We start from the raw sequence: 26,252 nt of genomic DNA, 5'->3' as shown, positions 1-26,252 counted from the left end.
TATATATATATATATATATTTTTTTTTTTTTACGATTATGCCAATTTTGTAAACGCGGAGCTATCGAAATCCGAATTGAATTTCGATGAATTGCACAACTGTTTATTGCACTTGTTCCCTATTTCTTATTAAACAATTATCTTGTGTTCTGTCAATTCCTCCTTTACACAATACAAACACTTCTGCCGGTCTTACTCTCTCTCTCTCTCAGCCAATCAGCTCCTCCCACAGCTGTGAAACGTGTTGTTCTAACCGCAAATCATCGGTCTACTGTGACACGTTCGGTAATTTCATCGGTCTGATGTAACAAGAATGGGTAAATCTATTGACGGCTTGATAGAAGCCACTGGGTTAAAAGTTTGACAGAAAAAAGTGGCAGCTTATAGTCCAGAAAATATGGTACAGTATGCAAGCACCAAGAGAGACTAATATTAGGTTTCCTCATTTCAAAATGGAATAAAGTAGGAATCTATAGTGACTTTCTCCATTGTTGCATTTGCGTTACATGAGTGTGCATTTCCCTCTATACTCATATGCACTTCATGACATGTGAAGTAAAGCGCGACTGAAGCAATAAAAACGCGACGCAAGAATCGTGCAACACGAATTGTTGATCTAATTCATTGCCAACACTTTTCAATATCTATTTTTATCAATATTCAATATCCGTTTTTATCAATATTAGACTTGTTTTTGCAGCCCTCTTGTATTTATGTAAAAACTGCTGCACTAGACATAGCTAAAAATTGTCATGTTGGGATATTTTCATGCAAATAAATATATTTTAAAAAATAACAGTTCAATTCTTTTTATATTTATTCTTTGGTTACCCAAGGAAGGCAATTGTTTCTCATGACCAATGCCAACCTGGAGGCAATTTGGGCTTCAGATCGTGACATATTGTACTAAATGATGGCCGGCTAGTTTAGTTATCCACAAGGGAAATGTACTTGACCTTACCAGAGGACCCTGTGGCTGCAAACCTGGGATACCAGGTCGGACTCCAAGTAGACCAGGAGGGCCAGGTGGACCCTGTGGATACCCTCCATCAGGTCCACGACGGCGCTCATCCCAGTGGTGCTGTTCTTCTTCCACACGTCTCCAGTACATGTCCTCTTCATATCGCCTGAAAATCAGTTGCAGCTGAATTTCTACTTTGGTCTTTTACAAGCCTTTCCAAAGGTCGCAACATAAAACTGATCTCAAGCCTGTTTTCAGTAGATCTCAGATTGTCAGGACGCATTGCCGGCATGCTGACTGAATGAAGCGCTATCTGAATGTTAGCCGTAATCAGTCTGGAAAGTGATATTCTATCTTTGACAGATCTGTATATCGTCTTAAGATTTCCTTCCGGGAAGTAACGCAATTATTAATTTGGGCCTTGAACTGAAATCGTTTGGGAGGGCCTCAACAGGCAGACTTCGATCATTTCCATATAGACTGACTATGACATTATTTTGATAAACAATTGCAACCTAACACTGCTTTCTTCACCATGTTTTGGATTTTAATGAGTGACTCTTGTGGTTGTTATCATTCACATTCCTATTGCACTGGGCACATTTTTCTTATTAAATCCTTCCATAAAAAATGGTTTAAACAATATAGAAAGCCCAGAAAATATTGTCTTAAAGGTTTAAATTATACAGTATAATCTTTTAAACTTGTTGAATTATATCATGAATATCCAGGTTGAGTGCTGGTTCTGGCAGGGCCACCACCCAAAAAGGCTTAATGGAGGACCCTGCTGAGATCCACAAACAAAGTGTCATAGTCATGGAAAAGCTGAGCAACCAGCTGTCTCATTACTGCTGGTCCTTTATAGCAGGATGCACATATCTAAACTGTTGTATTTCCCGACACTGTTTATCTGACTTGGATGTCAACACCCTCAAAATGAAGCTGAATGCTGTTCGAGCCAAAAATATGAGAACTGTCAAACTGCGTGACATTTTCGTTTGCTTGTGTGCTGTGAGATTTTTCGCGTGGGGGAAAAAAAGGTGGCAATAAAATACTGCTCTTAGTAATGTAGCTACATCAAACTACTTACTGTCCACTCCATATTCTTGCCATTCAAAAGCAGAAATCAGAGCAACCATACCGCATTTCCATTCGCCAACGTTCCTCTTCCTCTCGTCTTCTCCAGTATTCCTCTTTTTGCATCTGCTTTCTCATCTTTTCTTCTTGAATTTTCCTCGCTCTGATGCTAGGCTTTACCTCCACCTGCAGATCTGGGTTCACCTTTTTCTGAATGTTTGGACAAAGACAACAAAAAGTGGTAGAATGGCATCATTACTGACCATGAATGTAATTCATAACTTCATAAAGCGCAGAATGTGAAATGTTAATTCATCAATATTCCTGAGGACATATCCAGTGTACCTTCGATGGCCCATTTCAATGCTTTGTTGGGGAAACGGAACAATATTGAGTAGTTTGATAAATATCTGGTGTTCCCATTTTATTGTGGTTAGTGTTTTATCATACATTTTTGTTTGGAGAGTGCTTTCACAACAGCTGCAAGATTTGCCAAAAGAGCGTCCCCGCAATCCTCCTGGTTAATTTAAATACAAGGTGCCACATTAGGAACCGAAGCGATGTCACGTCATTGACTGCGTGTTCCCTTGCACACACCAGTTTCCTATTGCGTGACATGCCAGATTGTCATTGTTGATATATTGCAGTTGATAGCATGGAGTGTTCTGAGGAAAGTTAAGAAGAAAGGGGCAAACAATTTGAGTCAGCAGGGTACTCAGATTCAAATTCCAGTAATGAATAAAAACCTTTATAAAGTTACTTTTTAGATTCCCGTTGAGTGTGAGATGGACTTCATCTTTCAAGCAATGCTGGGTTTCAAGCAATGCTTGCCTTTGGATGTAAATCTGCCTCTTTTTTTCACTTCAGTAGAGGACTCTAATAAGCCGCCATAGAAAAGGGCTTCCCAAACTGGAGGGGGAGTCTATTGCTAGAGAGGCTGCCTGCTAGTGCGTCAGCCTGCTTCCTCATCGGCCGAGGCGGGGGGGCCCCCGGGGGGGGGGGGGGGGGTCCACCCCGTCAGTTTATGTATTTTAACGGAAATGATCTAACCTAACCCACGTCACAGGCAGGCTTCCGCCTACTGTGCAGCGTCTGATGTGCTGCGCGCTGCCTTTATCTGACAGTCACGCTTCCCCAATGTTTTTCCATCAATTGCATAGAATGTTTAATGCCCCCGGGTATCATATTTAATGCATTTTAATTTTCACAAAAATCCATGTAACGACTATGTTTTTTAATGACCCGCGGAAATTCTTTTGCAGCATTTTAATTTATTTACATGCATTTGGGTAATATGTATTTTGTTTATGAAATTGGGGCTTGTGTATATCTGTTTTGTATTCATTTATTAACACACTGCAATACTGTGTCTGAGTAAATGTACTTTCTATCCTGTCTTTCTTCCTATTCGAATTGCTTGGCTACAGGTCACTTGATTAACACCAAGGAAAAAAGTGAGGGAGGTGTATTAGAGCAAGTTCATCTTGGAAGAAATAAGCAAAACGGGTGTCCGTCAGTGACGGATTGAAGGACCGCCGGCATCTTGCAGAGATGGCTTTCAATATATGTTACGTCACAACTCTGCTTCCTGCAAGCCAAGAAGGAGCAAGTATGTCTGCGTGCATAAACTACCATGGCGCCAGAAAAGTCCCACGAGCTCGTCCAAGTTTGCTTTAATAGAGCCAGTGTAACCAAAACACACGTGGATGCATTTTTTCTTAATGAACCATATGTTTTTTTTTGTTATGACCACCACAGCTACACTTTAATGAATCTTGAACGGGAATATACCGTAATACAGGGGCGGATCTTTGGCTGGTTCAATGCGGCTCCTGGACTTTCAAACGACAAGCGTAGAAAACGCCTCGGCAGTGCCGATGCCATTCAAACAAGGCGCTAACTACAAAGAACGTACGTCAGCCTATTATCAATCCCGTTACTTGATTGACATAGAGGGCAACCAATTAGATGAATGCATCACCGCTCATGCGCAAACAACGGCGCTAAGCTAGTCAGCGAATTACCTCTGATTTTAAGGCAGGGGTGCCCAATACGTCGATCAGAATCGACCGGGAGCCAGCGAACTGGTCCCAAGTCGACCGTAAGGGGTGGGAGGAGCAAATGGGTGGGGGGGAAAAAATGATTTGTTTATTTGTATCTTTAGCTTTCATTCATTTTCGGCCCATTCCGACTGTTGCTCCTCGTGGTGTGCGTACATATGTGCACGAGTGAACTGGTGGGCACCTGCCTGCGAGCGTACGTGCATGTATATGCTTGAACGTGCGCGATCGGGTCGGTCATTCGTTTGGCCAAAAAAAGTGTGTGTGTGTGTGTGCGTGCGTGCGCGCGCATGAGGAAGGGTATGATGTGGCTCTTTGCAGTAACACAATAAAAAAATTGGCTCTTCGTCTCTTGACTGGTTGGCCACCCCTGCCATAATAGAAACACGTAGTGGAATTAGGTAATCCAGTAACCCGGTTATGAAAAAGGATGTGGATAATATGTGAATAAGAGTCCCCAATATATAACCAACTAATAAGCTCAACGAGCACATGCATCTATCTTATGTGTAAACATGCTGGTCACCATATTTTGTCATCAGTCTTAATAAGAATCAACAGAATGTTCTGTAAGTAACTGGACCAAGAACACAATAGTGGACTGAGTCATCGTGTCACACATCAGTTAAAACAGGTGGACAAACATTTCAAAGTGAAGTCTGTCTATCCTGAGCCATTAGGGGTGTTCACACGGCACACATTTGCTTCGGTGTTGCACCGATGTATTTTGTTGTGATATATCTTCCACCGGAGCAAATTTTGTGGAGCATTCACACGTACAAAGCCGCTGACTAAAGAGAAGCGTGTTAACCCCGGTGCAGCCCCACTTGCGTTCACACGGCAGTTTCTGCAGCGGAGCAAAACGATAGAAAACAAAGAGCTGTCGTGTTGGTTTTTTTTAGAACATACACAACTCAAGCAACTACTGTGCAGGCACGTCCTTCTCGGTCTCCGTGCCTTCTGCTCGAGAGGCGTTCAATGACCGCCCCCGAAAACGTAAATCAACGATGACTTCAATGACACTCAGAAAAGCAAACATATAATGCGCCAAACAGAAAATCAAGAGAGGAAATCACAAAATAAATTCTATGTGGGGGTTGGAAACACACAACAGAGGAACCAACTACAACTCCGAGACAGTCCAACCTTCTACAAAAGGAAAAATGACGGAAGTACAACAGAGCATGAAAGCAACGCATTCGAGCCGTATGTAATCAACTCTTCTCATGCGTAGCGAGGCTACTCCCCCCCGCAAACGAGCATTTGCTCCAGAGCAAATTTTTAACCCTGTAGCGTTCACACGTACCATTTTACATCGGTGCTGCCCCGCAAACGAGCATTTGCTCCGGAGCAAATTTTTAAAGCACCTCGCTGAGCAGTGTTAAATTTGCTCCGGTTTAAGCTGTTTTCAGGGGCTACACCAGTGTAACTTTGCACGTGTGAACGCTCTACTGGGGCAGCACCGGAGCAAATGTTGCCGTGTGAACATCCCTATTGTTGGAAATAAATGACTTCTCCCATGTTATTTATACATTTACAGGGTTTAAGGATGAAAAATGAAGGTGAAGAAACAAACCTTGTATTGCAGGCGATGTCTACGTCCCTTTAGATGCATTTCTTTTGCATTGGGATCATTGAAACTACATTCACAGAGCTTGCAATGGAAGCGGATCACTTTCCCTTCATCATTTCGGACCTAGAAATCAGGTTCACATATTCAAGTTGATACAGTTGAAATCAAGAGGTTTACATACATTATATAAAAAGGCACACATGCTTCTCCCTCCCATTTGTCTAATCAAAAGAGACAAAACACTTTTCCTGCACTTTACTTTGGTGTGAACCAATCCTCCCTCAAGCGTCTCCAGCTGGTCCAGAATGCTGCTGCTCGCCTCTTGACTGGCAACTCGTAAGTGGGAGCACATAACTACTACTCTGGGATCCCTATACCTTTTAGAGTTCTTTTTAAGATCCTATTTGTTTTGAAATCTTTAAATGGCCTCAGCCCAGCTTACTTCTCTGAGCTCCTCCGCCCCTACGCACTTGCCCAGTGCTTCAGGTCTTCGGACCTGACACTATTAGAGGTACCGAGAACTAAGCAGAGAGGAATTGAGCCTTTGCCGTTGATGGTGCCCCTCTTTGGAATGACCTCCCGCTGAAGGTTAGGCAAGCTTCCTAACTGCCCATCTTTAAAACTCATCTTAAAATTATTTTTTAATCTTTGGCTTTTGACTCAGTGTGAGACTTGATTTTTAGTTTGACCGTTTTTGTGCTTTCTACGGTCTTTGTTTTTGTGAATTAATTTTGCTCCATGTACAGCACTTTGTATTCAGTGGTGGTGGTTGTAAAGTGACCTATAAATCCAGTTGAGTTGAATTATTCTGGAATTTAGCAAATGGAAACAATTTTGGGAATCGAAATTAACCTATAATTCACAATTTCATGTCGGACAGAGAGAACAAAAAAAAAACGTCTTTTAATATGGTGTTCTTAAAACTTCGGGTTTTCAGGACGTCTTTCGTTATTAAACGTGGCCTTAACTGGGCATGCACAGGTGCAACAAAGCTGACCTCTTCAACATAGTCATGGCCAACAGGTTGGACATCACTCTGCAGTGCAGCCAGGGTCGATGCAGACAGAGATTCTGAAATCTCCGTTTTGACATCGACAGCACTTGAGGAGGACATTGCAATCTTGGGGGCTTCGCCTTTGCACTCTTCGGACTTCGATGTAGTTTGCAATTTACTCCCACCTGCAATGAAACCATGTAAATGGGATTTTGAAGTCATAACACCACTAACGTTTGAAGTTACAAATCTTATGTATAGGAATGTCCCGATCCCGCTTTTTTGGCAATGAGTCCGAGTCTGTGGTTTTAAGTACCAGTTTATACCAGCTCCTGATCCAACACCTGCGCAATGCATTATGCAAAAAAAGAACGTGCAACAGATTTTTCCTCAAATTATTTTGGAAATAGTCATACATCAGCGTGTATATGTTATATATATTTTCAGATTCTATGGACCATTCAACCAAATCAGTGCCAATTATTTGTAATACTCAAAATAAACTCAAAAGTTCTGTATTACCGCCCCTCCGCCCTTTTTTTTTTTTTAATTAACAAAATTTGATGATTCACATATTGAACACTTCAATGTGTATTGGTTCATCTCAGAACTTGTTTTATTATGTCAGTTTTTGTACTGAAACTCTTAGTGGGTTTTTAGCATAAAAGTAGCAAATACATATACTACAGCCATGACATTGTGTGTGTACATTAGTCCTGACATCGAAAAGGAGGTGATAGGACAGTATATCGAGCAATCACTGCTGTGTGCCTGCCCAGGTATACCGGTCCTTTTCGGTGTCACAATACTTTGCTGAGTGGTGAAGGCAGTGGGTTAACATTCGCATGGACAATTTTCATCCGCCAAGAAGCATAATAATCATCATCTTTTTTTTTCTTTTTTTTTAAACTCACCAACAAAATTAATCTTAGGTGTGTTGACTTTCTTTCCGGGTATGGTAGAATTGGCAGCAGACAAACTGCTCGCTAACTGATTCTTGACACCACTTGCGCTACTGCTGACCAGGTTAACAGATTTTAGGTAGGGAGTACTGGACAAGGAGGCAGCCACACCAAGAGAGCTGCTGGCAGAGGAGCTGCTCAAGGTTGAAGTGATGGTTTTGCTTGGGGCAGATGTGCTTGAAGACAAAGTCTGAGTCACCATGCTGGGTTCAGTAGAGGGAATGGGCTTTCCAAGTTTGGTATGAAGCTTCAAAACCTGTAAGAAATAAAAACGAGCTCAGGAAAATGAGCTCAGAAACACTCATTTTGCCAAGTCAACACCCAACATCAAATCAGCTTGAACCAGTTGACTGCTGTCAATCAAGGGAATTAGTTCATACCCCAACAACCAAAATAAACCAACACAATCTTATCTAATCTAAAAAGAAGCAATAACATCACAAACATTTTAACACTACCTAAACAAAACTGACCTATGTTCTATCCACATAAAAACCATCTGTGTTGCATATAGTGATGTATTGCAATGTTCGAATGATTCCCGTACCTTCTGATGTTTGGCTCCTCGAATATGGGCAGCATAAGCATCTGCACCAGTGCAGGAAACGTCACAAAGTTCGCAGCGGAGTTGGTTCTGAGAACTTCGGGCCAATAACCCACCACCACTACCGCTGCTGCTGTTACTGTTCTGCGAAACCTTTAGTGCTGCTTCCTTCTTCTTGTGTTTCTGGCCTTCCAGATGCTCTTTGTAGGTCTGGAACATTCATGGAAATTCAAAAAATATTTCCTTCAGACACTTTTTACCATATGACTGAATAAACAGGTTTGGCTTGGGATGTTGCAATTCGGGCTTTAATGGGGATTGCCTGTAAAATGTTCATTTTTAGAGCAACAATGACCGATTTTCCTTAAATAAACATTTGATCTGTTGATTTATTTCACTTAATTGATTACCGGTAATCAGATTCAAAATGTGACATTTATATATTATTCAAAACCAAACATTGCTTCAAATAGACAGTGCAGAAAATGCGCAAACAAATTGGTATTCAATTACTATTTTGGTCTGTGATGTCAGAAAATAGGGAGAAATGTGGCTGTTTGCACGTCCTATATGGAGTAAACAAAGATAATCTTGATAACTTTGTCTTACAATTAGAATAAAAGCAAATGACCAAATGGAATGAAATGCAGTTTGCGCTGCTACATACAGGCCAGAAATGTAACCACTGTCTTAATATCCAACTTCAAAAGTACACAAAAGACTTTTTTGCCAATTCCCTTTTACAACTCACCTGCGGGCCAGCACAGCTGATCTTACAAACATCACAATAGTGAATTTGGGGAGGTTTTGGTGGCTGCTTGGGCCGGAGCTGCTTATTCTCAAAGGGAGGTTTCTTTGTGAAAGTGTTTCCAGTCCATGCTGCAGTTGCAGCTACAGCTGCCACCGCCTGTTTCTGGTGTTGCTGCTGCTGTTGGTAATAACTTGATGCTGCTGAATAGACCGCTGCTTCATAGCCTGTATATGAGGTTCCTACAAAATAAACAGATACAGTATTTCGCAAGGTGTCATTGCGATCTTTCCAACATTTCATTTAACGCTGTCCCATCTTAAATTAGGAAAGTGGTGGGGTACACTGAACACAACAGCAAGGCCGATAGAGTCCAGCGGACTTGAATCGAAATGGCACAAGATGTGCATTTATCTGACTAAAAGTGAACTGTAAAAATACGGCTACATATAAATAACCTATTACAGACGGTAAATGTTGATGAATTGTGATCTTGACTAATGCATTTGTCTTTCTGTTCTATTACCATAATTACAGGCACAAGAGAATATCTTTTTGAAGGGGGGAATCCAAAGTCGAGAATGGGTATTATTAGATTTTGGGGGAGAATTGTCACATTGGATAGACGTTTGCTGGCAAAGTATACTTTTACTCCAACATGATATTTAATGCCTAATATTAATTTATATCTAATCATGTAGTGGTTTTGACATAAATCCCACAAGGAATTAAGGACAGATTAACATGTTCGACGGGTGTGCTTTTGGCATGTTTTTGGCTCTGAGCCACACATCATTTCGAGAAGTACCAGTAAAACATTTACTACTCAATGTGAATCACAGAGCATGGCAAGTACCACCATTTGATAGCTATTATAGTAACATGCGTTGCTAATAGAGCTGTGCCATACGGATACAATTTAACCAATATTTTTGTCAGCTTTCTTGATAATGATATGACTATGGGTTCTGTGTAAACCATGCAATTAAAAATAAAAAAGAAAACGAAATATCAATCCAATCGGATGTGGAAAGTGCAGTTTTTCCAAGAACTTATTGACAGTCATCAACACTGACAAAGTCGGCTATAAACTCAAAGTAATTAAATTATCATTGTACTGTAAATGGGCTTTCATGATAAATTATTTTATGTTACAACAGATGTGTTTGTTTTGTTTGCGTGCATGCGATAACTGCACCAACAGGTGTGGTGTACCAATCTGTCCATGATCCACAGACATAATTTGAATGCAAATGGAGTGTCCGCATTTCGAACATTGCAGCAGCTACCTTCTTGTGAAGTGGCATAACAAGTGCCCAGAAACCCACACTTACCAGAGTAGGTGACAGCATTTGTGCTGTAAGTTGGACTCTGGGAATATGACGGGACCACAGAAGCGGCAGCAGCCACAGGCTGGACAGTGGAGGTCACAGGGTAGATGGAGAAAGAGGACGTAGCAGGACTGGGTGCAGCTGGCTTTATCACCGTCACCTGACGAGTTTGCTGGGTCTGGGTGTATGATGTAACCCCCTGAGTATAACCTGGTTTGGGGGCTGGTGAACCGAAAAGTAGACATTCGTAGGCCTGATTATCATGACAATTGAAACATTTAACTGTCATATGTCGCATTTGTTCATCATGCCCAAGGGGCAACATTACAAATGTTTAGGTTGGTTACAAGATTACATATGCCATTTTTTGTGATGTCATGCAGAAAAATGTATTTCATGTCTTAGCCCAGTCATTAAATTTCACACAAAGCCATTTACTTTACAATCAATAATGAGCTAGAAAACATAAGCGGTGTTCAATAGTAGTATAAAATGAAAACAGTGATGTGGAATACATTTTTTTAATCAACTTAATTGAACCTACAGACAGCTAAAAATGTATTGATTATTCAACAGAGCATTTCCTCATACCTGTTTGATAGTAGGACTCTGCAACAGTAGGTTGTGGCTGAGCAGCAGCTGCCACCACTGCAGTTGCAGTTGGCTGCTGGTAGTACTGCTTGCTGTCGTATGGCACTGCAGAAGCGGTGGACCGGACATATGAGTAGGAGTCCTGAAAATTCAACCAATATCAGTCATATTCCTTTTTATTTTTTTATTTTAGGAATTCCCTAATCTTTAATACAAAGGCCTTCACAGTGCAGTGCATTCTTACCAGAAGGACAAAACCCGGGCAACAGAAAGTATTTCTTACATTCATTCGATATCATTTGACTCAAGAAATTGAGTGACGGTTGGACTGACCCCGACCTAACTATCACTTTGCATTTCGTTGAGCGTAAAGAAATTTCAAGTTTACATGTACTTTACTTTTCAATACAGTGCTGTTTTTTACTTTTGTTCTCTACATCCACAATTACATTTTTGTTTTCCATTTATTTGATTTTGATACAATTTTAAAGAGTAAATAAACACTTAACTTGACATGCACTTTTCTTTTTCTACATGATATATGGGACGTGGCAGGACATTTTTTCATTGAGGAATTAAACATTTCAAAATTGTCAATAGTCAAGTTAAGTACAACTTTATTGTCAAAACTTGCCCCATTTGTACATTTTTACTTCTTACTGAATTGATATCAGCAATTAATTTATCTTTATCACAAACAATATCAGATCTATTATTGATGATCAGAGATTAAGATACAAGCGAATGAATCATGAATTGCAAAGAGTTTACTTCTCTACTAGAATTACAGGTTCAAACTTATAAATCACCATGACAACATAATTTTGCCACACAAATGCGAGGTATTATAAGTATATTATACTGTAAATTGGTAAAATATCAATCTAAAGCCCAGGTTATAACAATGCAAGAAAAATCTGTGGCTTTAACCACTTCACATATCCAACTTTTCATGAATCATACCTTTGATACGTAAACAAGGGAATTAAAAAAAAAAAGCTTTGGCAATCATGAGATCATGTTGTCTGGAATCCTAATTTTGATGAAATGAATGGACAAACGCAGTTATAACAAATACATAGTTGTCACTAGCCACTAAATGTTCAACATCAAAATACGCCGTCCTAGTTTACAAACACCAAATAGGTCTTTTTGGCAATGTGTAGTAGCTAATCAGTCAATTTTAAAGAGTGGCAGTGCAGCAGATTTTGTAGGGCATTTTGAATTATAAAAAAAAAAATGTTGACCCCTCGTTCAGAGAGTACGGGTGCAATCAGGCTAGGCCAGTTCAATGTCGTGTTGTGTTCCTGCCTAGTTCCCGCCGACAGATATGACCAAAAAAATCAACTTGTGTACCTGGTAGTTTTGTGAGGTGACTGGTGGTGGTGGTGGAGGAACTTCAGGCTGCCGCTGAGTATAGCCATAATCAGCTGTAGCATGGGTTGGCTGGTAACCACCATATGCTGCGGCAGTAGCAGCAGCAGCCACTGCGACAGGTGCAGGCCGAGCAACGGCCACGGTCGCTGCTGTGGGAGCGTAGGCTGCTGCTACAGTGTGAGCTGCCACAGGTGCTTGATGAACTGTGTAACTGGCCACCGTGGTGGGATGGGTGTATGCTACCCCGGCAGCTGGCTGCTGACTGGCAGGAGAAAATACAAAAGCAGTGTTTAGTAGTGTGTTGCATCTTATGGTGTCATAAATATTCAGTGCAACAAAAGAGCTCTATTATTTCTACAATACAATAAAGACACCCCATTACAACTATTGCAGAAGCCAGCCTGTGGTCTTTTCTCAGGGAGACAGAATGAATACTTTCTACAAAATGGAAAAAAACTGAGAAATTTAGAGCCTACATTGATGACATATTGGAAATAAAGATGGGGCACACACAAGAAGTAACAAATCTGCTGAATGACAGAGACAGAACTGGAAACATTCAATTCACACACGAAGAAGAAACCCCGGACAATAGCTTGTCTGGACCTAAACATTCACTACACCGAAGATGGCAGCATAAAAATTACAATCTATAGGAAGCCCACACATAATGACAGGACCTCCTCTGTACGTCGGAACGTCCCATGGCATACCAACATTCAGTAGTCAGGATATTTTACAAGCTAACATCATAACAGGCAATAGGGATAGACAGGAGAAAGAAAACCACATATAACACACTCTCACACTCTGCCAATACACCAAATGGGCCACCAGCAAAGGAAAACAGCAAGACAGACAAAATCAACAACAAAAAAAAAGCAATAAAAACAAAACCTAAGGCGTAGGAAAAAGAGTAGTGTGTTTCCGGTAACATGAAATTTCAGCATAGGGTCGGTAGGTCGGACAAAGTTTTTTTTTTAATCTCCCCCCCCAACCAAAAATGTAAACAAAATAACCATAAAACATTAAAAAAAGGAGACATTGAAACCCCCGCTCGCCGCCAAAGGTGGCGAGAGAGTTGGGTACCCGGCGGCTGGGTGTTACAGCCATCTCGTTACCTCTGCGTCCCACATCCTAGACGCATAATTTTCCCACGGGACGCGAAGTTCCAAATAATGTGCGTTTTTGGGACGCAAGGAAATTTCTCAGTCAAAACAAACAAACAAAAAAACTACGGCAAGCCTGAGGATTTCCGGTAGCGTGTCGTTTCCGTGGCGTCATTTTAACGGTACCTAAAAATAGTTTAACCATTAAAGTCACCGCACACGACTTGACTGTGTGATCAACGCGATTTCACTGTGCCTCTACGTGTTTGTGGTGTGGTGTGTGAGTGTGTTTCTTCGAATTTACTTTCGTTTTGTTTTGTTTTCAATGTTGGGGGGGACGCAACAGATAACGTTATGTGCGCATGCGGGTTGCTATTTTAGTCCGCAAACTGAGGAATCGCGCGGATCAAAGTTTGAGATGGCAGCAAAAAAAACTCACAAAAACATGCATGGCAGGCTGATTGAACACTCTAAATCAGGGGTGTCAAACTCATTTCACATGTTGGGCCACATACGGCCTCGGTAGATGTCAAGTGGGCCGGACCATTAAAATGATACAATGCTTTGCTATAAATAACCAAAACAATTGTCTTTCCTTTGTTTTGGTATAAAGAAGCACAAGAACATTAGGAAAATGTTGAAATTTAATGAACATATCTTTTACAAAACATTTCATGAAGCACCTTACATTTCCTTCGACAAATGTGCAATTTACTTTTATCATTCACATATATGCATTGCAACTGATCCCACTGATTGTACAAACTTTAACAAGTAATTGGTATTGAAAAATATAGTAATGCACTTTAAGATTAAACAAGATTCATAAAGAAAGCAAGTTTTAAAGCATTTACACGTGCATATAAAATCTAAATGTAATCCCTGCCTACACCTTACAAACTAAGGAGAGTGCTATTAAATGTGTAAATGTGAGAGTGCTATTGATAGCGTCTGCTGTCATGGGTCTGTCTCAGTGACAGACTGAGGCTGCTGTTGTCTTCTTCTCTGATCAAAACAGTGTCCCCTTGCGGATACTCAATGAATTGCACCTGATTAAAAATATTAATTCTGTGTCTTTAATGCATTTTTTTCACTTTTACATTATCCTGCGGGCCTGATTGAACCTACTTGCGGGCCGGTTCCGGCCCGCGGGCCGTATGTTTGACACCCCTGCTTTACATAATCATCTCGCGGGCCGGATTAAACTCCTTTGCGGGCCGGATCCGGCCCGCGGGCCGTATGTTTGACACCCCTGGAATAAACCATTCGTCACAAGGTGTAGTAATGCTAATGTTAACTGTTGGTAGAACTAATGATGACGTGTGTTAAATTTGAAGGTTGTTTGAAAAAAAATGCCGACCGTAAAGTTTTTTTTTCGAGGTGGAAATTCTCGGTCGGTTGGGTTACCGGAAACACACTACTTTTTTTTCTACGCCTAAACAGGAACACGACACTTCCAGGTGTCGGACAAATTACAGTACCGATTCAACACATCATGAAAAAAACATCAAACACATACTGGAGGAAACTATACCTGAAAATATGACAACAACTTCCATCCATCCATTTTCTAATCCACTTATCCTCACAAGGGCCGCAAAAGTGCTGGGGCCTATGCCAGCAGTCTTCGGGCAGTAGGCGGGGTATACCCTGAACTGGTTGCCAGCCAATCGCAGCGACAACATGTGCACCCAAATGATACCACAACACCGGACAAGAAATGCAAGATAATCTATGAAATTCCATGGAAATCATGGACAAACATTCAGCACCCACAAAAAAAGGGCATCAAACAGAATGCGAAAAAGAAATGACAGGACATTAGACTAGAAGACAACATCATAAAGCAGAGCAAGAAATCAGCCATAACAGACCACTGCAGAAGATATACAGTATTCACATTATGGATTGGGAGAAAAGGAAAGCCATGACATCAGAAACCAATAAATTCCAAAGATGGATCAAGGAGGCAATTGAAATAAAGAGGCTAGACTCAGGACTGATTTGTATACTGTGCATTGAGTTGAACTGCATGTTGGCCTGTACAACCGCCGATTCTTCAGTTTGTCCTTGCCTTTCTTTGGAAAGTGGGCAAAGGTGAAGATAACCCAGTTGGATTTTGCAGTGCGGACTCTGCACCGGCTATCTGTAAAAGATCTGAGGTGGACCACCTAGTTGGAGGCACTGCTAGGGAGATTTCTTTGTCGAAATCTGTCAGATTTTGAGGAGGGCCAACCTCTTCCTGCAGCATTTCATCTTACAGAGATGAAAGTGGACTTTTCTGAAAATTCCGGAAAAATAAATAAATAAGTGTGTGTGTGTGTGTGTGTGTGTGTGTGTGTGTGTGTGTGTGTGTACACGCGCACGCACTTGGCCGATCAAGCATGAATTAGTTTACACAAAACGCTATTCAAATACTCGACATTCAATCTTCCTTTTGTGTGCACACGTGTACCCTTTGTGGCTTCCGTTCGGGCCGAAATTTCGAAATCTCCAAGATATGGCGAGGCCATGAGAATGCGAGGCGAGGGTATTACTGTTGTGGCGACTCCACTCAAACTAAGCGAGCCTCAGCAGTAGATAGCCCGCGGCTCTGCTGTGCGGGGTTCAGCGCGAACATGTACGCAACCGCGTCTTTTAATCAGCGCCGACGCAAATGACGTCACACACGACAACAGCTAAGCTAAGTTAGCCGAGACGACACTCGAAGTCAGACGGACACGATTTTCTGCCTATCTGTGTTTTTCCCTTTTTGGCCAAATATATTTTTGACGACAACTGTCTTGTCCACGGCGTCTTTTATTCGTTCCACTGGGGTTTAGCAGGTGTGTTTATAAAGAGACGAAAATTGTTTGGGGACTATCCCCCACGTTCTAGTTGAGATGGTATAACCCAAGAGGCAAAATGACGCTTGCTACTGTTGTTGCGAGTTGCTATTCGTTCTACTAAACCATTAGTCAAACGCCATCATCCTTCTGTTGTTATTACGCAAACAAAAATCTCTTTACTGTTACTAGTGTTAGTGCCTCAATATGGCTACGCTCGTGAAAGCAATACAACGAACTCAAACGCGTCTTCGTTCAATGTTGTCAACTCATATCCGGATTATGCAAATTTTCCTCATTTCTCCGGAGAAATTTTCATAAAAATTTGAAAAACCCGGAATTCCGGGAAAATCCGGAGGACTTTCATCTCTGATCTTATTAAATGGACTTTCATGTTGTTATAACTAACATTGTGTAGCACCATATTGTGTAAAAGGTTGCCCACTCGGCATCCGTTGCAGCCTGGTCATCCTGGAAGAGGCATTCTCCCATCAAAGTTTCTGATTTTTACTCGGCCGGGGTTTTTTTTTTTTTTTTTTTTTACCCTTGCCGTCCTGGGGTTTAAGATCAGGGGATGTAGTTAATATTTGTCAACTGTGGGCATGTGAAGCCCTTTGAGACTGTTTTGGGATTCAGGGCTAAATAAATAAGCTTGACTTGACCTTGTGTCACCGCTTCATCAAGCAATAGCAAGAACTCTACTTGAGGCTCCTTGCCAGCAGAGTTGAATGAACAATATCGGTATCCATAACCAAATATGACATTGTATGCACATGCGCACACAGTTTTTGATCCATGAGAGAGAACCTTATTTTAAAAATAAAATGAATACAAAAATGTGTATCTGAAGAATAAACCGATGATAAATTCAGTGTCATAAGGTGACAAACAAGTGAACATCGCTTATCCCTGAGGAAGAACAAACATTACTCCCACCCTCAGCTCTGCTGTTCAGTATAACAGTGATGGCAATGGCGAGTGATGAAAAAAGCGGAAAGGGGCGTGGCCTGGGCGGGGGCGTGGCTACTTACAAAAGTGGCACTAAATATGCTAAAGATGAAGTGTATTGAATTTACACACTATTTGAAACTTGAACAGAAAAAAATCCCAATATTGCCACTATTCTTTCAAGTGAAAATTTGTGCAATTTTGCTTATGCATTCCTGGTGAGCACCAATATGTAACTTCAAATTTGCTGCTCAAAATCAAAACTAAAAAAGGAAACACATTCCCTGCCATATTTAAGATTTGTTCATTACTTGTATTCATAAAGTGTTGTGTAAATGTGATAAAAAGCTGTTGTTGATTCTTACCTCATACAGTGATAGTGAAATCCCACACTGTTTACTATATATGGGTTATAAATGTATTATATAGAGTGGATTTCTATTTACAGTATATACAACTGCAAAGTTTCAGTTTCATGACGTAGAATACTTTATTTTCTCTTCATTTTAAGCTTTTTAGCAAGCGCAAAAAGCTTATTGGTCCTCTCCGTCTTTTTCCACTCTCTTTTTAGCCAACTCTTCTTGTTTTTACACATGCTCCAGGCTGTCGAAAAGGGCTTGAGATCGAGTAGTTACTTTTCAGTAGAAAAGTCTGTTTTCAGTGTTTCACCGAGGTTGCGTGACTCTGTAAAGCCTTCCATCCTCTCGATCCGTACAGAATGACATCGTCACACACTGTACACAGAGCTTTACCGGCGACATCGAGCTTTTTCACGAAATCCGACACAAACACAATGGTTCCTCTTTACTGTTTCCTACTGGGGACACCGTCAGCTTTCTATCCAACCAGTCCCATCCAAACGTGTTTTTCAGATCCGCATCTATCTGACGCATTTCAGCTTCGTCGCGAGTCTCGATAACATTCGGCATTCGCGAGAAAGGGGTTTAGGAAGGCGAACACGCATTGGTTGTGATTTGCATTTGCCGATATAGCGACCAATCACAAGTAAGACATCATACATGTCCAATCGCAGGGCTGTTTACAATCGGAAGATGGAAAGACTGATTGGGAGAGCTCATGAAAACTCGACGATAAGGTACCTGACCACCCCTAAAATTTTCTCAACGGATTTAGACGATTCACAAAAATGATCAATTTAAGAAATAAAACGGCGTACTTCCGCGTATCCGCGGAAAATTGCCATCACTGGTATAATGATGACTTTGCAAGCTGGCTTCAAAAGTTGTGCAAAACAAAGAACTAAATATTCCTTCACTCTGAGCTGGGATTATAGGAATACAACAACCAACCTAAAATGTCAAGTAGATGAAATTGAAGCCCGTTTTATGATTACATTCTTATTTCTTGGAAATTCTGAGATTTTTCTGTTAAAACAAAAAAAGAATCTGATCCACATGTGGAGTGAGGCAGCTGCTTTTTGCTGAGACACCTTGTCTGATGATTCATCGTGTTGGCAGGGTGTTTTGGGTATTTCCCCTGTTGCATGATGAAGCTTCTCACGATTTGTTTGGATGGATTTTTATGTAAATTGCCAGTCTTTGTCGACTTCAGAATTCATTCTGCTGCTACCACTCTAAGTTACATCAATAAAGAAAAGTGAACCCCCTTGAGAAGCAGCCATGCAAGTACAAGCCATGAAATCACCTCCACCATGCTTCCCAGATGAGTATGTGCGTTTTGGATCCTAAGCAGATCCTTTCTTCATACTTTGGCAGAGGTTACTCTTGGTCTCATCAATCAATAAATCGTTCTTCCAAGAATTTTGTGGCTCATCTCGGGAATTTTTGCAAAATTCAATGTTGGCAATCCGATTCTTTTCACTGATGAGTAGTTTGCATCGTGTTATGGCCTGTCTTTTAGGTCAGGGGTGCCCAAACTTTTTGGACCGAAGATCTACTTTTCGTTCAACCACCCTCCCCGGATCGCCCCTTACCGCGCACTCACGCACACACACACACGCGCGCGCGCGCACACACACACACACACACACACACACACACACACACACACACACACACACACACACACACAGACAGACGCGTGCATGCACCCACGCACACACAGACGCGTGCATGCACCCACGCACACGCGCACGCACGCGCGGCATGATGAGAAGCCAAACACGGAACCAAGCGATGCACTTTTGCAGCCTGTGGACTATCGTAGCTCACACGTACCGTTTTAAAGTGCTTCCCTTAGCCCTCTAGATTCCTATTCTTTGCCCGTGCCCTCGGTGAATTGTACACGAAGCAAACTCTGAATGAGAATAATGACGGTCAAAGATATAGCGCAACAGCTCTGATCACAAGCTGCAATTGCAAACTGCTGAGCGTTAACAACTTCCGCTGACGTAGTCACACGCCACCGGAGGTTAAAGATTTATATGCTTTATTTTATTTTTAAAACCTTTCTTTGGGAAAATGAGACTGATAGGATGACTAGGGTGCAGTGTGCATTAACACAAAAAATATATTACTAACGTACAAAGACACACAAATGCTAATTTTTTTTCTCCCCTACACCTTTCGGATCTAATTGGGACGAGTCCTAGATCTACCGGTCGATCAGGATCGACGTAATGGGCACCCCTGTTTTAGGTAATCGGATCACATGTAAAGCATAGCATATTGCACAGCTTACATTCTTAACAGGTAAATGCAAACTAAAAATAAGCTTCACTTTAAACTTAACTTGTTAAACTTTGCAGATTGCAGTTGCATTCCTGACATGTTTATAAATAATGGTGCAACTTAAAAGAAGGTGATACAGTACAGTGGCCTTAATGTTTTTAGCTGTAAATGTTTAGTGCATTTCAAAATGGATCCAAAAACTGTACACAAAGATGCACTATGACTACAATAAAACTATTGATAAACGCAAAAAAAAAAGACTTCAATGTATTTCACTATTCTCAGGAATCAAGCATCATTTTCAAGCAATCAGATCAGTAAAATTAGGAAAAGGCACTGTGCTAAAGAGAACAAAATAAAAACTAGTATTGGCTTTTATTTTATGTTTTTATTATTTTTTTATTCAACCAAATCCATTTGTTTTGTTTCACTTGTATACAGTATATAATTTAAAATGTCACGTACGGCTGCCACAAACAATTATTTTGCTAGTCGTCTAATCACTAATTGTAGTCATGATTAGTCTGCTTCTCTGAAATAACCATAATTATCTTACAGCTTGAATTCTTAAATGTATGGACAAATTAATATTAAAGACAATTAAGTTCTTACTACATTCAACTTTGCAGTAAGTACCGGCAACACTGACACATTCATAATGATGGAGCAAATTAAATTAAAGTTGACTGTGGCCTTAAATGGTTTCGCTGTAAATGTTTACTGCATTTTAAAAACTGGAGCCAAAAACTATACAAGCAGAGTGCACTAATACTATGAAGCCATCTAAAAATACAAAAATACATTTTACATATACAAACATTTCACTCTTCTTGGGCACCAATTCACCAAGCCTTTTTAAATATATATGGTAGTGAAATCATGCGAGTGTAATTTAGAAAATGCACTGTGCCAAATACTGCTAAAATGAACACTAGTATTGGCGTTTTATTTTGTTTGACGATATAAGGTCCTCGGAATCATAGATGTTGCAGTCAGAGTGTGTCTGATGTGATTCACGGTTACTACAAGCTGATATTCTGTAATACCAGTCTATGATGCTGTACCAATTAAGTTCACTGAATTGATTATATATTATCTTTTTGTGCCTTTGTGATGATGGACCTTTGATGAGGATGCATGTACATGTACTGCATGTACTCCCGTAAAATTTCACTATGGTGCATGTTTTTCACAGGTGCTCTGGCAGCAAACTACCATTACATGGACAGCTACGGTATGGTACGGGATATGAAAACTATTCCTCACTCCTAAATGACCTTTGGTTTAAGGTAAGTCTGTAAACGCCGTTTTCACAGAAGTGTTAATTCGCATGTTGATCATTTACTTTGGGTTCAAATTAACATTGTATAACCTCCTTGTGATTGAAATAATACATTTGTCCTAAGGGAAAATCAATGCTGCTTCGAAACCCAGCTTTGTAGTCACAGCTCTTCAATGCATTGTGAAATTCTGGTAGACAGGCAATATAAATTGTCACAACCCGCTGCGGGAAATAATATGCCGACGACACGTTATTCTCTGACCGAGTACACTGGATGAATTCCTCTGAATGCCTGCTCACATCCGAATGGAGCAGGGGGATACTCTCACCTCCCCCCGGCATGAACAAAGGCAGCGGCGGAAAGCAATTAACTATAAAGTAAACTGGATCGTCACATGCAGTGAGCGACGACCCCCTCGATCATATGAACGCTCACGGAGATGTGATCGCCTTACCTATACTGGGCGGCAGCGCCATGAGTGAATCCAAAGTAATTGCCGGTAGCCATTTTGGCATCTTCACCAAGCCGGCTGGGCACTGCGGAGGACAGACATACACGGTTACGCTAAGCTAACTGCTCGCATCAAGCTACACGGAGAGCTCCAACGACAAATGAACTTCTTATGTCGATGCTGTGGCTACAGCGTCGTTAACAGAAAACATGAATGCTGTAATGACACGTACCATAGGTGAAGGATACAACAGGACATATAGGAATCATTGGTTTCGTATGTTCTATCGACGATCGAGTAGGTCAGCGTATTTATATTACATGTCGTACCCGGAAATGGCGTTCTAGCGCCTGCGCAAAAGCTAACACAGACAGACGGACAGACGGACGGACAGACAGACAGAAAAGAAAAAAGGTCGCCCAGTTTCATGTACATATTGACATTGTTTTTAGGGAACAATATCACAGAAGTGCCTCAACAGAATCAGTGAAAATCATGAAAATATAGCGGAATGAATTAAAAAAATAAAAATAGGCCTTATATTTGGCCAAACATTTGCACACACACAAGGAATGTAATAACTCTCTTACAGCATGTTTTCTTCATTTTGTAACATTTTCTCCCATTGATAGTGATTTCTTTTTTTTGCATGCCCAAAACACTGCTCAGATAAGTGGTTACATGAATCAAAACATTTTTTCATGTACATCAGGGGTGTCAAACTCATTTCACATTGTGGGCCACATACGGCCTCGGTAGATGTCAAGTGGGCCGGACCATTAAAATTATACCATACTCTGCTATAAATAACCAAAATAATATGTCTTTCCTTTGTTTTGGTCTAAAGAAGCACAAGAACATTGGGAAAATGTTGAAATTTAATGAGCATATCTTTGACAAAACATTTCATGAAACACCATAGATTTCCTTAGACAAATGTGTGATTTACTTTTATCATTCACATGTATGCATTGCAACTGATTGTACAAAGGCACAAAACTTTTAACAAATCATTGGTATTGAAAAATATAGTAATGGACTTTAAGACTCAACGAGATTTATAAAGAAAGGAATTTTCAACCATTTACACATGTGCATATAAAATCTAAATTTAATCCCTGCCTACTCCTTACAAACTAAGGAGAGTGCTATTAAATGTGTAAAGAAGAAAATACAGTATTCACATGTTCTTGATAGCATCTGCTGTGTTGGGTCTGTCTCGATGACAGACTGAGACTGCCGTTGTCTTCGTCTCTGATCAAAACAATGTTGTCTTCTATTCTAATCAAAACAGTGTGTCACCCTAGCGGATATATTGTCTCTCGGTGTGAGTGTGAGCGTGGATGGTTGTTCGTCTGTGTGTACATTGCGATTGGCTGTCAACCGGTTCAGGGTGTCCCCCGCCTACTTCCCGAAGACAGCTGGGTTAGGCTCCAGCACCCCCCGCGACCCTTGTGAGGATAAGAGGATCGGAAGATGGATAGATGGTTTTACAGTGCACAAGAAAATTACTTTGTAAAACGAGTGATTTTGTGTATTTTATTTTCATAATCACATTTTGAGTGTGCCAGAATTCGCTGTCCATCCTCTAATTATGAGTAAATGTAACATTCAAAGACAATAACCAAAAGTTTTCAGTTCGCATTTTGCCTTTCTTCAATGGATGCTAAAAATTGGATGTCTGTAATAGTGAAATATCTACATGTAGAAACCTTTCAGAAATGTGTTTAACAGTAGCACACACAGTCATCTTGCGAACTGAATCCTGTGCTGCTATGCGAAGGTCCACCATGTGCTCATCAAATGCTAACACTGAGTTAATACTGACCACCTTTTGCTGCAATTACAGATACAAGTCCTTTGGGGTATGCCTCTAACAGTTTTGTGTATTGAGAGACTGATTTTTTTATTTTAATTTTTTTCCTATTCTTCCTGGAAAAAACAGCTCCAGCTCAGGTACATTAAATGGATAGCGTTTGTGAACAGCAGTTTTAAAATCTTTTTTCAAATTATCACTTGGATTCAGGTCTGGACTTTGACTTGGTCATTCTAACACCTGGATATGTTTAGTTTTGAACCATTGCATTGTCGAAGAAGGTAAACCTGCATCCCAGTCTCAGGTCTTTTGCAACCTTCAACAGGTTTAAGTGGCCCTGGATTTGGCTCCATCCATCTTCCCATGAAGTCTATCTTCCTTGTCCCTGCTGAAGAAAAGTAGCCACACACCATGGTGCGAATGAACATCTGGAGGTGACAGGGAGTCTCGAAGTAAGTTTGTCACATGTCACTTTTGGAAAGCATAGTGGTTCAATAGCTTTGAAAGTGCCACTGCTGGAAGTCAAAGTAGGCTGCACTTTCAATGTTTAAAATGTTAAAAAATAATACAAGCATTAAAAAACAAAATATGTTTGCTATGAGCAGTCTGTTGTGCAGTTTGTCAAGCCAACATTAAAAAAAAAAAAAAAATCTGTGTCAATGATTGTTATAATTGTGGGGGGCAAATGACTTACGGTATCAGCTTCCTCTTTTGTGAAACAATCTTACAGGGGTCGCACACTGTTAAATCCCTCCCCTTTGACAAAGATTATATTCTGGTCAGATCTGACTCAAGACTTGACTCGGAGATTGACTATTTTTATTGAACATTTCATCTACATTTTATTGGCAGGACTGTATTTTTTTTAAATGAGCAACATATACAAACACTTCTGTAAATTACAGTTCTGTAGTGACAGAACTCTAAAGTCTATCATATAATGCAGATATATTCGACCATATCCTGTAGCACGAGTACTCAAAATTATACCACATTTGAATGTAATGTTATTCAACACTTTAACTTGACAGACATCGAAAGGAAATAATTCAGCGAGTGCAGAATACAATGTTGATTTTAAGTGTGCCTACAAACAGGTTTGTTGCATTACACATCTTCATCCATTTTCTGATCCACTTTATCCTCACAAGGGTCGCGGGGCGTGCAGGAGCCTATCGCAGCTGTCTTCGGGCAGGAGTTAGGGGACACCCTGAACCAGTTGCCAGCCAATCGCAGGGCACACAGAGACGAACGACCATTCATGCTCACACTCACACTTAGGGACAATTTAGTTGAGTGTTCAGTCAGACTGCATGCATGTTTTTGGAATGTGGGAGGAAACCGGAGTACCTGGAGAAAACCCACACAGGCCTGGGGAGAACATGCAAACTCCACACAGGAAGGCCAGAGCTGGAATCGAACCCGGTACCTCTGCACTGTGAGGTCGACACACTAACACTGGACCACCGGGCTGCCCAATTGTGAAAGTGAACAATGGAATATCAGTTAGAGCCCGCGCAAACCGCCGTCATCGCCAATGCAACCATTTTAAATGTCCCAAAAAAGAAAGAAACCACGAGAGCAAGTAACAACAACAGCAGTTGAGAAGAGAATCATTGAAGATGTCATGAAAGACCCGACAAGTGCCATAACCTTTATCTAGAAGATAATACCTATCTCTCGAAGATATCGTACAAGTGAAGGTCATGAACATGATCAAAAGTACAGGCCCAGCTAGAATTTTATAAATCGATGAAACAAAGAAAACCCTTTGCCACCATGATGGAAGATAGAAATGCTCAAACTTTGAGGAAAAAAAAAAACATATCCTCCAAGTGTCAATATTCCACAGTTACATTCACATATTACACAAGTTCATCTGTGAAATTTAGTGGAGGTACACGTCATGGCTTGGCCTAGCATAGCTTCATCTGGGACTGACGACTAAATCTTGACCAAACGACATGATCGCAGCAGCAAAATTAACACTCAAATTGAAAGAAACATACTGTCTGACAATTTAAAGAAATATGCAGGCAAATTAATTCGGTGAAACTTTATCATGCAGTAACTCAACAATTGCCAAAATGACTAGAATGTCACTGAACTGCAATAAGTGCAAGGTTTTAAAAAGGGCCAAGTCAGTCTCCACACTTAAACTCTACTGAGCATTCACCGTAGTTGCGAAAGAGGTGACTGATGGGAGTGATCCCTTAAAATAACTGAAAGGGGCCTGCGATGAAAGCCTGCAAAATACCGTAATCACCAATCAAGTATGCCTAAGGATCAGAGACTTAATTCAGTTATTACAGCCATACAATTTCGAACAAACCATTATGCCTGATCCACTTCAGCTGTTTTTAACAGTGTGTTCCAGCACTTTTGCTCACTTAATAACGTGACATTTTTGTTAGAAATAATTCAAGGTAAGTTGTGTCTTAGAGGTTTATGTAAATGCCTGAAAATAAAACCTCTATCTTTTGTTTCGGGCGGCCCGGTGGTCCAGTGGCGAGCGTGTCGACCTCACAGTGCAGAGGTCGTGGGTTCGATCCTGGCTCCGGCCTCCCTGTGTGGAGTTTGCATGTTCTCCCCGGGCCCGCGTGGGTTTTCTCCGGGTACTCCGGTTTCCTCCCACATTCCAAAAACATGCATGGCATGCTGATTGAACACTCCAAATCCATTGCGAGACTAATAAAGGTTTTCTTATCTTATCTTATCTTAAATTGTCCAAAGGTGTGAGTGTGAGTGCGGATGGTTGTTCGTCTCTGTGTGCCCTGCAATTGGCTGGCAACCGGTTCAGGGTGTCCCCCCACCTACTGCCCAAAGACAGCTGGGATAGGCTCCAGAATCCCCCGTGACCCTTGTGAGGATAAAGCGTATCGGGATGGAATTATATTTTGTTTCATCATAGTCATCTTGTGAGGTCAATCCCAAATGTTCTCAGTCTAGAAG

The 26,252-nt window shown here is 40.9% G+C and overlaps 1 protein-coding gene and 1 long non-coding RNA gene across 4 annotated transcripts in view; one reads left to right on the top strand and one right to left on the bottom strand.

Annotated features, from left to right (window-relative positions):
• Nucleotides 1-21,847, bottom strand: part of zfr (zinc finger RNA binding protein) — a 39,707-nt gene extending 17,860 nt beyond the window's left edge. For all 3 annotated transcript variants that reach the window (XM_019860946.1, XM_019860947.1, XM_019860948.1), the window contains exons 1-12: nucleotides 21,717-21,847; nucleotides 21,488-21,569; nucleotides 12,197-12,479; nucleotides 10,841-10,982; nucleotides 10,253-10,471; nucleotides 8,922-9,160; nucleotides 8,174-8,380; nucleotides 7,579-7,882; nucleotides 6,668-6,849; nucleotides 5,674-5,793; nucleotides 2,102-2,247; nucleotides 961-1,126 (exon numbers count right to left, since the gene is read on the bottom strand). In XM_019860946.1, coding sequence (XP_019716505.1) covers nucleotides 961-1,126; nucleotides 2,102-2,247; nucleotides 5,674-5,793; nucleotides 6,668-6,849; nucleotides 7,579-7,882; nucleotides 8,174-8,380; nucleotides 8,922-9,160; nucleotides 10,253-10,471; nucleotides 10,841-10,982; nucleotides 12,197-12,479; nucleotides 21,488-21,569; nucleotides 21,717-21,753 — 2,127 coding nt within the window. In that variant the 5' untranslated portion in view covers nucleotides 21,754-21,847. The remainder of the gene's footprint in view (nucleotides 1-960; nucleotides 1,127-2,101; nucleotides 2,248-5,673; nucleotides 5,794-6,667; nucleotides 6,850-7,578; nucleotides 7,883-8,173; nucleotides 8,381-8,921; nucleotides 9,161-10,252; nucleotides 10,472-10,840; nucleotides 10,983-12,196; nucleotides 12,480-21,487; nucleotides 21,570-21,716) is intronic.
• On the top strand, nucleotides 20,432-23,901 carry LOC109510559 (uncharacterized). Its single transcript, XR_002167149.1, has 2 exons — nucleotides 20,432-21,039; nucleotides 23,626-23,901. It is a non-coding gene; the product is annotated as an uncharacterized LOC109510559 (long non-coding RNA).
• The last annotated feature ends 2,351 nt before the right edge of the window (nucleotides 23,902-26,252 follow it).

This window comes from Hippocampus comes, unplaced genomic scaffold, assembly GCF_001891065.2.
Source record: "Hippocampus comes isolate QL1 unplaced genomic scaffold, H_comes_QL1_v1.1 scaffold130, whole genome shotgun sequence".
Classification (NCBI taxonomy): domain Eukaryota; kingdom Metazoa; phylum Chordata; class Actinopteri; order Syngnathiformes; family Syngnathidae; genus Hippocampus; species Hippocampus comes.
This window is presented reverse-complemented; position numbering and strand designations above follow the sequence as displayed.